Source organism: Eurypyga helias, unplaced genomic scaffold (genome assembly GCF_000690775.1).
Source record: "Eurypyga helias isolate BGI_N326 unplaced genomic scaffold, ASM69077v1 scaffold12501, whole genome shotgun sequence".
NCBI lineage: Eukaryota > Metazoa > Chordata > Aves > Eurypygiformes > Eurypygidae > Eurypyga > Eurypyga helias.
In genome coordinates, this window is record NW_010232831.1 from 34,199 (window position 1) to 49,235 (window position 15,037).

The window sequence follows — 15,037 nt, forward strand, 5'->3', positions numbered from 1 at the left end:
GGTGTCATCGGGAAACTTGCTGAGGGTGCACTTGATCCCACCCACCGTCCACGTTACTGACAAAGATAATAAGCAGCACCAGTCCCAGTATCAATCCCTGAGGAATGCTGCTCATCACTGGTCTCCACTTGGACATCGAGCTGTTGACCTTGACTCTTTGAGTGAGACCATCAACCTTATCCACTAAGTGGTCCATCCATCAAATCCACATCTCTCCAATTTAGAGACAAGGATGTTGTGCAGGACAGTCAAACAAGTCCAGGTAGATGATGCCAGTAGATGATGCTCTTCCTTTATCCACCAACACTGTAACTCTACCATAGAAGGCCACCATATTTCTCAAGCATGATCTGCCCTTGGTGAAGCCATGCCGGCTGTCACCAATCACCTCCTCATTTTCCATGTGCTTTAGCATAGTTTCCAGGGGGATCTACTCCATGATCAGAGGTAACACTGATAGGCCTGTAGTTCCCTGGGTCCTCCTTTTTAAAAATGGGGGCTATGTTTCCCCTTTTCCATAACAATCAAGTCTGCTCAGAATATTATGAAGCTCTGCTCCATTCAGAAAGAATCTTGGTTACTTTACCACACAAGCATCCAATGAACTAAGTCACTAGCAAAGCACACAGCTATCTAAAAGGGTGAGCAGCGCACATTATCTCTGCAGAGCTTATTAACTTAGCCCACACGGTGAAGTTGCAACGCTACAGCAACACAGATTTCAGAAAGGCAAGACACTGCAGCATTCAGAAATGAAATTTAGGACACCCGCCCACAGTCCTTCAGACCACTACTGCTGCAGATTCTCCAGTGCACATTCCTACCATTCCTTGCACTTACTGAAGTGCTAAGCCTTGCCAGTAATCAGAAGAGAAAAGGGTGTACGGAAGTGAATTGCTGAGAGGCAAGTGGAAGGTAGGGAGAAGGAAGATGCAAGAAGGAATGGCAGAGGCAGACAAAGAGAGGGAGGGCCACAAGAAAGAGAAGTGATGTATACCTGACGAAAAGGCTGCAATGTTTTGCTGGGGGGACTCGGACAAACTCAAGGCATATTTGGTACTGGGGAGGTGACTGAGACAGGGAGAAGACATACAGAAGGCTCAGTGTTTGGAGCAGGTACACAAAAATTTGACTGTTACCTGATAAACGTTAATTGCAAGCCAGACTCCCCACAACAAAGAGTTTGGGAAAAGCTGTGCATTAACTATTAGGAAACCAGCCTTGCAAGCCCCGGGATCTTCCTACAGCACCAGCATCCTGACACATGGGGATGTCCATAAAGTCCTCCAGGAAAAATAACCCTGAAGCCCACCTATCAGAGGTGCCCCTTACAAAATGCTCTTCAAAGCAGTTTGGGAAATATCGGAAAGGGGAAAACTGAGAATCGTAGAATCATAGAATGGTTTGGGTTGGAAGTGACCTTAAAGATCATCTAGTTCCAACCCCCCTGCCATGGGCAGGGACACCTTGCACTAGACCAGGTTGCTCAAAGCCTCATCCAGCCTGGCCTTGAAGACATCCAGGGATGGGGCATCCACAACAGCAGGGACGGGGCATCCACAACAAGAAGAGCAGCACAAGTGACAGCACACATAACATTCATCAGCTTAAGTACTTAAAACTGTTCTTTCTTGACTAAAATCCTACCTGTAACTATTTGTCTACAAATACACGTTACAGAAGCACTTAGAAATCTGATGAGGGTTAAAGACTCGTTAAGCTAATTGAAATAAGGCTTTGGTACCAGCACAGAACACTTCTGGATGTAACTCGGTTGCTTCTGGATTGCCAGCATTTCGGCTCTATGACATTTAATTAATGCTGTATATTCTTTGGATATAAATTTATTATACTTACTATAATGTCTGATTGTGTTGGGAATGTCTCCTTCTCTACACTTTCACTTGTCTCTCCAAACACTTGTTTCATCATGTGATTATCTGAATCTTTTATTTAAAAAAAAAAGCTACAGTCTAATAAATAAGGCTCCAATAAATATCCAGTGCAGACAAACATAATAATCTACACTTACTGAAAACACCAAAGTGACCAAGTTCGGGAATTCTGTTACTTCCTGGGGAAAAAAAAAATCATAATTGCAATCTTTTTTAAATGTACAAGTAGTTAAAGAATTATCAGTCTAGTGTAGCATAACACACATGGTTAAAATCCACTCTGTATATAAACACTTATTACAGGTCCTAGGAAAAAGACGACTGTTTCCAGACAAACAGTGCAGGCCAATGGCTCTGCACATTCCCAGCTCTGTGCTACCCAGTTCTTGACAAGTTTCCCTGTTCGGAAGCTCCACGACATTCTGTGGTATTAGCCATCCAAAGGATTCACCCACCTCTCTTCTGTCTTGCTTTAACTTTTAAATGTTCTCCATAACGAATAATCAAGCTCTATGAAGCATATGTTGTTTTAATTTACAGTCAATGAACAGATATTTAGTGACTTGCCCAAAGGAAGCTGGAAACAGCAGAGCATGGAAAAACTCTCAAATTACTGTATTTCACTCAACCTGTTACCCTATAACAGTAATGCAGCACCAATATGGCATTTTTAAAATGCAAACAAATAGCAGCAAAACATTAAAATCAGTTACCTGCTCCCTCCCAAAAGAACCTGCACCAAAGATTATTTTTCCCTAGAAAATAAAAAGGAGTTGTTGAAAACATCAGTGCAACCAACCATTGCAAATAAGCAATGTAACTCAGGATGCACAAGCTGTTCACAAGAAAACTCAAAGCATAAGATGCTTGATACCAGATTTTCACTGATGGTTCGGACTTTGACAAACTTTCAGCTGTAATCTAAATCTGAGCCCAGTATCAGCCCATTCTGTCCACTGTACCTTTCTGAGAAATGTACTTCTCAGTAAGGCAGGAACATTGGCCTTCCACATAAAACAACTTCTGTACTGCCAGAGTTTTCAACACCAATGTAAAACTAAAATAGAATAAATCAATATCAGCTGCCCAGTTTTAATCTGCTAACACAAAGCTATCTGAACCCTTATTTTTCACTACTACATGGTCTCTTTTGGCTTTAAGTGCTATATTTCAAAAAGATAAAAGTTTGGATGTGCTTTAAAAATATTATCACTAACAGAATCTACTCTTAGAAATCTCTCTCACCTTTAATACAGACGTATACATACATGTGAACCTTAGCAATGATTTATGAACATTATGGGGAAACTGCTCTGTTAAACACGTAAGAGTTATTTCTATGTAGAGTTATTAATGCATTTTCTTATTCCGCATTTCATATTAGTTTTATACAATGAAAACAGTAAGTCAAAATTTCTGATTTCTAAAAATAAGTTTCCAGCTGTTAGCTAAAGATACGAACTGCTCTGATCGCAATATTTTTTTTGTGAACCTAGTTAGACAAGAGATATTTATGAAATACTTCTCAGTAAGCATCTCAGCTCATAAATTAAAACCTATTTTTTGTAGCACAACAGCAGCACCAAGATACCAGGGTTCTTTGCCTCACTGCGTTAAGCAATTTCCCTGATCACAAACCATTTATAGTCAGGTTGAAACAACTACTGGCAACTGTATGGTTTATTTTAATTCATTTTAATGTGACGATAAAAGCTAGGGAAAAAGCAGATTACACTATCATCACCTACATTTAAGCAGTTTTCTACCGTGGCAGCTGACCACTGAAGCAACCAGGAAACAAAGGGGAAGCAGTTAAGATGCCATTCTGTAACTGAGAACACTTGTCCCCACACTCTCATCACAAACGCAAAGGTTTCATAACTAACGTCAAGAGACAGATAGATGGGACGAAAACTGCTTGCACACTTCTCCCTGAAAGGATGCTTTGTAGTGGGCATTCAGATTTACTGACAGTCACCTCCTAGATTTCCCTCCTAGAGGATGAGTGTCAGTGAAGAGCATCTTAACCCGATCCACTGAAGACTGAAGGTACATTACCAAAATCAACTTAGTGTGAAGGTCTCTAGAGCAGGAACTGTCTCTTTGTCTGGCAGTACAGCACCATAAACAATGAGGTCTGTTATTATGGCTCCAAGACACAACAAGCGTACACGTAAATACCAGCTGCAACAGTAAATGAAAGCACAGTAATATAATAAGATGCTAAAATAGCTAATATAATTAGCAAGGATAATTCACTTTAGCTCAACTCCAAAATCAAATATATTCATAGACCTAAAATTTTCCCTGAGAACAATATTCAGTCATATTTTACTTCGTCTTTCTCCTTTTTATTTTAATTCTTATTTTTAAAGGACGCCTTTGAAGGTAAAGTTTTAATACCTTTGCCAAAAAAGAGGTTAGCACCTGGCCAAAAGGGGACCACATGAACAAGAGGCAACATCTCCATGCCCTCACACTTCCCACAAGAAAACAGAAGCCAGCTTCTTCATGACAATGACTCTTCCTTCCTCTTTGCTAGTCTAGAGCAAAACGTATTTCCTGTAAGCCTCAGATATTACAAATCTTTCCAATAAAGCTCCAACTTTAACTAAACTATCTGTAGTTCTAGCAGACCATGAAGGACTCGCGGGAATTGTATTTAATTTTGCACTGTGCTTAGAAAAGCTAAGCTACTTTCACTTCGGTGAGTACATTACACATTGGATTACGCTTTGCATCAACATACATTTTGGTGTTTCTACATTACATATTTAAAGTAAGACTTACTAAAAAAAGCCCAGAACTAAATGATTACTTATCTCAGTAGATCATTTTTAATGAAGATGCCATGTTTTCAAAAGGATACGAATTCCATTCATTCCAGAAATTTTGAAATCATCAATTAGTTGTACAACCATATCCTTGTTGGGATCATTTGGGTCACTTTCACGAACCTAAATGTAAACACAGACATTTTAGGAAAAAATTCACTTTCAAATACTAGTTAGTTAGCTTTCCACATGACGTTAAAATAATATTTTGGAGCTTCAGAAATCACTGACACATAAGCCAGCTATTTAGAAAAACAAATACATAAAAAAAGTTTAAAAACAATATTCTGCTACATTGTTGTTATTCATTATTACTCTTACTATTGGTATTGAGCACTGTATTGCATGAGTGATACTTACACATTTGAGCAACTTTATTTCATCCAAGGCTGTCTCTGTATAATGTTGGGCACTTTTTACAACTTTCATTGCAACAAACCTTTTCCCCCTCGAAAAGAACAAAAACATTTTAAATGCATGCGCTGAGCTAGAACAGACATACTTTGAAGGCTGGGAAATTTTAAAAGAGAAAAACCACTTTTAACAATATTCTCAACAGTCTGATTTACTGGATATTTTTCTCCTTGATGCTAATACTTAAGAAGTGACATTTGCTTACAAGTTTTATCACTCAATCAAGGTATATTTTTTTAACTACAGATATAACAGATATAAAAGCATTAGCTTACTCTCTCAACAAGAGAGTTCAAGACACCACACAATTTAATAAGCAAAGCTAATTTGCTGAAGAAAATAGAATTACACTTATTTCTGAGACCTTTTACAAACTACACTCTTAATGAAGAGCAAGACAAAACGGCAGAGAACGGTCTGTGTAAAATGATAGCAAACATTCACATAACTTTATCCTGCATGTACAACAAAAGTTACTGAAAACAAAATCATGTAACATCTTAAGAAAAAAGTGAATGGAAATAAGTAATTTTTCTTACTGCATATCCCAGCATAGCCAGACGGTAGAGAAGTGTCCCCATCCTAATTTTCTAATAACATGATACCGGCCATTGAAAAGATCACCGATTTTCACTGGATGATAGCCTCCTTTCATGAAAAAACAAGTAGAAAAAGAATATTCAGAAAACAACAATAATTCCAAGGTTTTGAAGTAATTCTTGTAGTAGAAATTTTTCTCTTAAAATTGTTCTGTACTATACAAATCTAAAGAAAAATTTAATCTATTGTTAACAATTCTGTCTTCCTTGGCCTGCAGGGAAAACACTCATGTCCTGTAACTGCTGTAGCGTTTACTCAACCTTCTCTCTTATGGCTTTTATTTGTGGTAAAATTACCATCTGTTCTCCATTTCCCCAGGCTTATCTTCCACTTCACAGAGACTACAGGAAAGATCTACATTATTTCTTTATCATATCTGAAGCTTCTCCAGTCAACATATTTTGCATGACTGCAGAATCTCAGAGAGAGTTTTAATTCCCATTTGCTTTCCACTAATAAAGGCAGCAATAAAATACTTCCTGAGAAAATGTTAAGAACAATGCCAACATTATAGATGATGTTGTTCTTGGCTTCTGATCCATAGCAGCAAAACATTTTTCTCATGTTTGAGGTTTTTACGGTGAGGAAGAAGAGAAGGGAGACAGCTACAGGCTTTTTCTGAAATACCGAGGTCTGCAGTCCCAACTTACACCAATGCACAGGTCCTCAAAAGCCCCATTAGGCCGGAAGGCCAACAGGACAGAGCAGGCTGGAGCTCAGGTGAGGAGGCATAATGAAGCTGTTTATTTCCTTCGTGTGTTAAGAGGCATTCTTTCTCCAAGTCAAACCAGGGAAGGTAGTGATTACACAAGACTATTATTATTCAGACCTTAACACACTAATAACAACACCCACAATTTTGTCTAAATTGCAAAGAAATAATAAAGCTGCACCATGCAACCCTCCAGGACATCGCCAGCAGCAGACTCGAGCAGCTGTCAAAGAATCTCTTCTTTGGCTCCTTCTGGTCCTTCACAATGTCACACCCAAGTATCCTTTGGCAGGATCCTCAGTTACTGACTATTCCTTAAAATTAGGGAAACCTCAGGCTACTCTCTCTAAATTGCTATATCCGCTTTGAAAATACAAATTCTTGTTGGAATTGGTGCCCAGTTAAGACAACAATGTGAATGTATTTCTTAATTCTGTGGATTTAAACCAGGGACTTCTCTCTCATCTCCTTTTTGTCTGTGGAACAGCCACATCAAATCTGGATTTATTTATATTCTTTCTTTGCTGGAAACATCTTTTGCCGTAACAGAAATTCAGGAGTTTGTGAACTTTCCTCAAACACTTCCACAGCAGATTAATAAATTCAACACAATCGTACAATAGCCCTATAAAGATTACTTACTCAACAGACCGATACAGCTTAAACAACGCACTGCTTTAGATGGTGGTATGTCTAAGCTGAAAGTCTCAACCAGACACTGGCTGCTTTGCTCAGTGCCTCTACCCAAAGCAGACCCGTCGGGCAGGGCTGCAGCTACCCAGGCCCAGGTAGGCTGTGCCACTGCCGAGACTCAGCCAGCTCGGGCCGGAGCACCAGGGAAGCAGCACTCCCGGCTCTGCGTCTCGGCAGGGGACAAGCGACGGCAAGGGTTTCAGGCGGGCAGCGCGAGTCCGGGCGATAAAGCACTAACTTCACACACACCCCTGCCCACCTGCCTCCCAGTTTATACCACTGCAGCGTGTCAGGCACGTTCACCGGGCACAGAAGCCAGTCTGGTGTGCATACGTAGCATGGACCAGCAAACGCAGAGCGGGATCTCATCCCCTAGCCTGGCAGTAAGGTGTTGAAGTTTCATCTTTTCCATGAAAATTGTGCACAGTGAAGACCCAGACATGAGAACAACCTTCTAACTTTTAACCCGTGAAAACTGTGTGCTTACTATGACACACCATATTTCACTTCACAAATCACAGACACCAACATCTGCAGTTAAAAAAGGAGCAAAGGCAAAAGAAGGCCCTAGTTCAGGAGAAGTACAGGGCATTACAGGAGGACCAAGAAGTCATCCCAGGACTTACCCTTGGGGGAAGACCTCACCTCTCCTCCATCACTGGGAAGGAAATGTTCCAGCAAAGCTGCCAGGACGACTCACCTAGCAACCTAAAAAGACAACTTCATTTCCGCTGCTGAATCGTGTCCACCTCAGTAAGAATGTGTAATGTTGCCAAACGGGAACTCCTTACTCTTCAATGAAAAAGCTTCACTTTTGGAACACCCGGCTGGACTTACTCTCCAGGAAAGGTGGGGTGGGGGCACGGAATTACTGTCAGCAAGTGTCAGCTATTATGCTGCCCACTTCATTTGTGAAAAGAAACAGTGTTATCAGCCACATATGACGCCCAAGCCTTCACTATTATAGTAATTTTGCTGAATTAACTCACATATACAACTCCATACTGATAGAAACATGAAAAACAAACCTAATTTTTAATTTGTCCATTTAACCATCCTTGAAGTAACAGCTGATGAAAATATTTAAAAATCTGAATACATATAATTGTATTTTAAGACAGCTATTCACAAAAAAAATTTATTCCACTCTGGTAAATTCTTTCCATAAAATTATCTAGGATGATGAAGTGACAGACGTGAGTGGAAGGTTGAGAGAACATGCAGCAATTATACCTTTCCATTACGGAAAAAGTTTGCAATTGTGAAACAAATCCAGTCTCCTGACCTGAGAGCCAGAGTTACATGAAACACTTTCACATAACTGACTACCACAGTATCCTTTCTCCTGGTTTGAGTTTTGTCCTGCATGTGTCATTGAATGAAAACAGTGACAAGTACGAAACGTTACTCTCTGTGTAATCTCCTTTTCCAAACAGATATAATTAGAAAAAAGCAGATATTGGCATGCTTGTGCTCCAAGGGGTCAAAAACGATCAAAACTTTGGGACAGTTTCTTCCCATCAGAGAGAGGAGAGAGAACACCCTACAGAGGAAATCAGTCAAAGACCCCAAAGTCAAGTTAATAAACTGGGGGTTGGAAAGTTATTTTAGTAAAATCCAAATATTGTAAGAATAACAGTACTATCTATGTGAAAGCCATGATATTTTGGTCACTACAGCACTGTCGTAACTAATTACAGCAATACACCAGCATACGTTACAGATACCAACAGCGGTAGCTTTTCGCCGAGTATACATACTTCACAAGATACTTTCTACTGTCCTAAGCCACAACAGGAGCAGTTTTGGAAAGAATCAATTACAGTTCAGTTCTTGTACACGTTACAATGTACACGTTATTCATGTCAGGAACATATTCGTCTATACATTGTGGACAACCAGGTAACAACATGCTTAGTTAAATGCATTTAATAATTATATGATTAGTGCAATTATTTTTAAGTTCATGACACAAAGTATTTCTAAGCAGTAGTAACAAGAAAGCATCTATGCAAAATTAGTGGGTTGAGAAAAATGATACTTCTCGAAGAACAATATTGCTATTTGCAAATATACAATGTATAAGTGGCAATGCTGATCATGCAACAAAAAAACCTGTTGTGCTATTCACTGCATCACACACAGCAAAAGTCTCTCTCACAGCTAAACGGGCTCAAGAAAATTATTCCTAAATGTCTCTTGAATGTATTGCTAATTGTAGCTGGCTAGTTCTATGTTTGTATAGGGAATTATTCCCTTTGTGAACTGGATGAATGGGAGATATCTCCAGGGGGCAAAGAAGATGATCAGAGAAGCAAAGTATTCCAATTACATCCATGACACCACAAGCTCTTGGAAAAAAAATCTCCAAGTGTTCCAAGGCTTTTCAATAGAGAAGAAAAAATACCTTCATTGTCTAAGTATCCCTTGAAAAATTATGTGCTTGGACTTTTGGTATTTCCATTCCTTAAACAAATAAAGATTTGAAAAGCATTTGAGGTAAATTCAGTGACACCAACAGAAGTCACTTCACAGATTTAAACAGGTCCTGGAGGAAGCCCGTGGAGAACAGAGGTTAGCCTGCTTTACACCGATGGCTGTTGGTTCTCTCTCATACAGGTGCCAATTTCAACTAACCCCATTTCCTGATTAAAAATACTATTATGACTATTTACTAATGTGGTAAAGATGTGAGCCCATCACATAGTAACGTATCCTTAAAAATAATAAGTAACAGTAAAAATAAAATTAGTAACAAAAATACCCTGGCAAGGGGAAGTACAGTTAACAGGTAAAAAGTTGAATTCATTAAAAAAATTAACTATATAATTTCTCATCAAAAATTGTCCTCCTATGAAATTTCAGGCTGGGGTTGAGAACAGATGAAGTACATTCTGTGCCTTGCTCAAAAAGCCTGGGAGACTGCCATTTTGGATTTAAAATTAGGAAGAAAAAGAGATGCCCAGTAATAAATGATAATTTCCAAATATTTATCTTCCACTGTGTAAACACAGTCAAGGTCACCCAAAACAGAAAAACACAGTCAAACTAATAAAGTACCTCTGAAAAAAAAATGCAAGTATGATAACTAAAAGCCATCCCTGGAATTCTTTACCAAATAACTTACTCATTCCCCATACTGAATATAAGATAAACAAACAGGAAGTCTGTATGGCTCCAGATCATCCCAATCCGGCTATTTGATGCAGAACCTTGTAAATGGCAATCTCCAGTTCAACCCCAGCAGACAAAAAGAAGAAAATGTACCCATCAGTCTTACAAGCCAGAAAATAGGTAAATCATCTACTGGAGTGACAAAAGCACTGTTATCACAGAAACAAATAATGATTATGACATCCAAATGAACCAAAGCTTGAACCACCTTTAATATACTTTCATCAATGCAGGGCTTCAAGACCAGAAGGAATCATTAGGACCTTTAAGCATACAGAAGTCTCCTTTAATTTTTTAGGAAACATACAAGTATTCTTAGTGTAACACCTTAATTCTAAAGGCCTCCAGATCTCACTACTGACCTGCTGCAGTCACAGAGACTCTGGTTAAACAGGTAACTTACAAGCTGGCTGTAAATTTACACTATTTTTTTAATTTGTTTTGTGATGTAGCTTCTCCAGATGGTGGCATTTTGCAAGAGATACTGGAACAGAGACAACAATGGGCTGTTTGAAATTAAATGCAGCCCTTAGTTTGGGGAAGAATTAAGAAGTGGGGGCCTTGAAATGCGTAATCTCAAGGAAATACAGATGTTCACTTGTAAACAGATGTTTAAACAACAAACCCTTACCCACCGATGGAAGATGTTACAGATACCAAAAGAATTATCATAAGGAACAAATGTGTTGTAACAGAAATAATTAAAACAAACCAAGCATGCTTTAGCAACATGTTTTTCTTTTCCCTGCTGCAGACTTCAACATTTAGTTTGAGTTTACTGTTTGGTTTTCAGTACTGGTATCTGCAAGCCACTTAAACATTTGAAGTATCATATATTAATAAAACTTCTTACACCAAAATGAAATAGTCACTTTCAATCGTTAAATCTGAAAATACAAAACAACTTGTTCGAGGGTGGGAGAGGGGATGCTTGAAGTAGCACAACTCTAGGCTTACATAGAAACTTCTGACTGAAACAACATCACTGTATCTGACACAAAAAGTGTTTCTTGATACGAGGAATACAGAAGAGCAGACACAGTCAATGTGCATACAGTGCTTTTTGGGCTGTTCAAAAACATAAACCTGAACTGATAAAATGTTGATGTTTCCTAAAGTAAGTTCATATCCTTGAAATCTACTATGATAGATGACCCAGAGTTAACAGACCTGTTATTTATGATTTTTCACATAAGTAGTATACATTTTACCCTAATGCCAATAGACTTATAGCTTCAGCAGTGTTATTAAACAAACAAGTATTAACACTGTTGTACTGCAGTGACATGTTTTTATGCATTTAATGATAATTTTAAAATTAATATAAGCAACTACAAAAATTAAGGAAATCAAGAGCTAAAATGAAGATGTAGAAAGCCCCAGGAGATACTGAGGGCTGTGAAAGACAACATGAGAAAAAGCAGCATGTAACATCTCAGGCTGGTGCAGGTGAGAGAAGGGGAAAAGAAATAAAAACATTAAAAAATAAATGTAGTTGATGTCGTATAAGCCATCAAGGCATTTCAGAACCTTTCACATTGTGGGAGAGGTTGTTTGCTTTGGTTTGTGTGGTTTTGTTTCTCTTACAACTAACATCAATCAAGAAAAGTTTCTTCCCTATACTTATAACTAGGACATCAGTAAGAAAACAGTGATTCACTAATTGTATATTTAATGCAAAATGTATAAGCAAGCTATGGCTAAGGAAAAAAGTTAAGCTGAAGACAGTTGTGCATGTGGACCTGAAATGAGCAGTTGTTCATAATTCTAGTATAAATAAATTCCAGAATTAAAGATCAGCTCTTTAAAAACCTCCCAAGCACTGAGTTAAGACTCACAGGGCAGTGTTTACCCTCAGCTTACCGACACTACTGCATTGCACACACCTTTACAGTAATCTGCGGGATCCTCTTGCTCTTCATCGTCGGACCCTAAAATCTCCTCCTCTGGCTCCGGCGGGGTGGGCTCCGGCAGAGGCGGAGGTGGGGGCGGGGGTGGAGGTGGAGGTGCAGAGGGAGCTTTCTGTTGAGGCTCTGGCCTGAAAACGAAAGAGAGCACACGCTTAGCAAAGGGCTTGCTCACAGGGGTAACCCATACCTTCTCGGGGGGAGGAAAAATGCCCCCGGAAATACCAGGAAATCGTGTCTCACTATCACCTCTCCTATCACCTGCAGAACCAGAGTGAGGCACAGACAGAGAGGCACCCAACCAGACCAATAGCAGCTCTCAGGTGGATTTGGATTTACATGCTGGAACAGCTTGTGAAAGATACTTAGTGTAGTCAGATACTGACAAGCTCTTAGAATTCCTGATGAGCATCTTCTTGAGCATGACTGAGAAGAAATATTTTTCAGGGAATACGAAGTTACTCAAATGCTCCTGCCTGCTAGTAGAAGGAAGCAAGGTCTCATTAATGCATAGCAAGAAACGATCTTCTAGCAACACTGACCCAAACCAGATGATTTAATGCACTTCTCATCTGTGGCTGCCACCAAGATTATGGAAAGCTGTATCTGTATACAAAATACTGAAAACAGCTATTAGGAAGTAAGAGAGAAAAATTTATCTCCCTAGGAAGCCTATGCTGCACTCCCAGAACACACACAGCATGCTTTGATATGCACTAATTGAAAAAGAGCCAGCACCAACCATATGATCAAAACGCAACACCGCCAACCAGAAGGTGTTTTGTATCTCCAGTTCAGGAATAACAAAAAAAAAAATTAAAAAAAAACTTCAAAAAACTCCAAAAAACCAACCCCACATGAAATATGTTTTATATCCTATTCCTGTACTTCATATTTCTAAACACCCACAAATTACTCACATTTCAGAATTCCAAGTATTCTCAATGCACACACAAAAAAAGAAATCATAGGTTGAAGAAAACCTGTTTGTCAAATAATTAAGAAATCTGTTTCTCCAAACAGGTTGATGTTATTTTTTGTATTCATACTTCATACAAACAAATAATAAATACTTACCAAATAACACACTTGAAAAATATATTTGCAAAGTAACTTAAAGTAGTTGTGCCATCAAAAGCTGCTATAATTTGCATTCGTATCTACTTAAAATCTAAGCCAGCTGAAAAACACCATATTAACAGCATTTTGTCATTCATACAATTTAAAAAAAAATAGAAATCTGTAATTTGCTAATTTTTCAGCTGCTAAAATTGCGATTCAAGTACTTCCTTGATCATGAGTAAAAACTGTATTCTTGTTTATCTCACTCCTATATTCCTCCTCCTTAAAATTCCCCCCATCACTTTTTACACACGGCAATTGTTCAAGAAAGACAGAGCATTTGGAGTCGAAGAGTACACAGTTGGTCAGAAATAAATTCCGCTGGCAACACACGCCGCCTGCACAGAAGCTGCTATTATGCCTTTGCTTTAAAGGACATCACTGGAAGTTGCACGCTTACCAAATTTATCTGCCTGCTACCTCCTTCAGATCCTAACATTCTGCTATTCGTTCAGTAAACGGTCAGATTTAAAAAGGAATATTTGGAACTAATTTATTAATGGTTTAAGTCATGATGAGAAATCTCCCCAAATAAATAAATTTATGCGGTTTTTAACCACATGAAGTTCAGGACAGAATAGAAGAGAGAGAAGGTAACCATCTGTAGGGTAAACAATGAAGATATACTTCCAGGTGGTCCTACTTACATAAATTACGCTTTTTTCCCCCTTCTTTTTTTTTCCTTCCTTTGATCCCAACAGATATGTCTATATTGTACACTGGGAGGAAAGTAAACCAATACACCAAATGGAAGGAAAATTCCCTGACCACTAAGGGTTCACAGCCTTCCAACGGCCTGGTTTCGTGGTGGCAGCAAGCGGACAGCCCCCACGCCTTGCCTGGGCTGATGCTGGCAGAAACCTTCAGTCAAACCAATCATTGCTGAAGGATCTGTATTACCAACCCTGAACCCTCATCGGCAGGGCACAAGGCCATTTTGGATACACCAATCACAAACCATGAACAGTTAAAAATCAATAATGGTAATGATGAGTGAGAAGAATAAAGCACAGTGAAACAGCCAGCACTTCATCAGTGTATCTGCAAGGAAACACGGGCACATCCATCAGTGCTTGGACTCCTTAGTTTGGATGGTACCATCATTCTACTTCGCAATGACTGCAAGTTTCTCTTATTATTTTGATCACACAGGATGGTAAAAATACAGCAACACCTGGGTAAGTTCAGGCATCATGGTAGGGGGGCTCTAAGTTAAAAATTCATTAAAGTTGTGCCAATTTTGTTTTTTAAGATAACTACTTAGTCTATTTCTTCGCATGACAAAGATTACACTTTAAATAGAACTAAAGAGAACTGGAAGCATTTCTGGAATTAAAATTCACACATTTTGCCACTCATTTCTGAAATAAACATCAAAGAATACCATGAATCTCCCTCCAAGAGAGGTGGAAGAGTACAACCCAAGATTTCAAAAAAGCTAATATGTGAATTTATTCCTAGGGTAACAGATTAAGAAAACAGAGCTGCCTCTGAGTCCCTCTCAGAGAGAGACTGTTTTTGAAAAGGGTTGCTTTTTTCCTGCCTCCAATGCTAGCTGTATTTGGTATTCAGGAGTGGTTTCTTATTGTCCTCTGTGGACATCAGAAGAAAGGAAAGTATTACTTTATTTCCTTCTGGAGTTATTCATGATTTTATCTGCAAATAACAAAACACTGGTTTAAACTC

The 15,037-nt window shown here is 38.9% G+C and overlaps 1 protein-coding gene across 1 annotated transcript in view; it reads right to left on the reverse strand.

The window, feature by feature from the left end:
* SRPK2 (SRSF protein kinase 2) overlaps nt 1-15,037 on the reverse strand; it is a 93,181-nt gene that overhangs the window by 33,492 nt on the left and 44,652 nt on the right. The window contains exons 2-5 of the mRNA XM_010161528.1: nt 12,209-12,360; nt 5,683-5,791; nt 5,090-5,177; nt 4,765-4,852 (exon numbers count right to left, since the gene is read on the reverse strand). Coding sequence (XP_010159830.1) covers nt 4,765-4,852; nt 5,090-5,177; nt 5,683-5,791; nt 12,209-12,360 — 437 coding nt within the window. The remainder of the gene's footprint in view (nt 1-4,764; nt 4,853-5,089; nt 5,178-5,682; nt 5,792-12,208; nt 12,361-15,037) is intronic.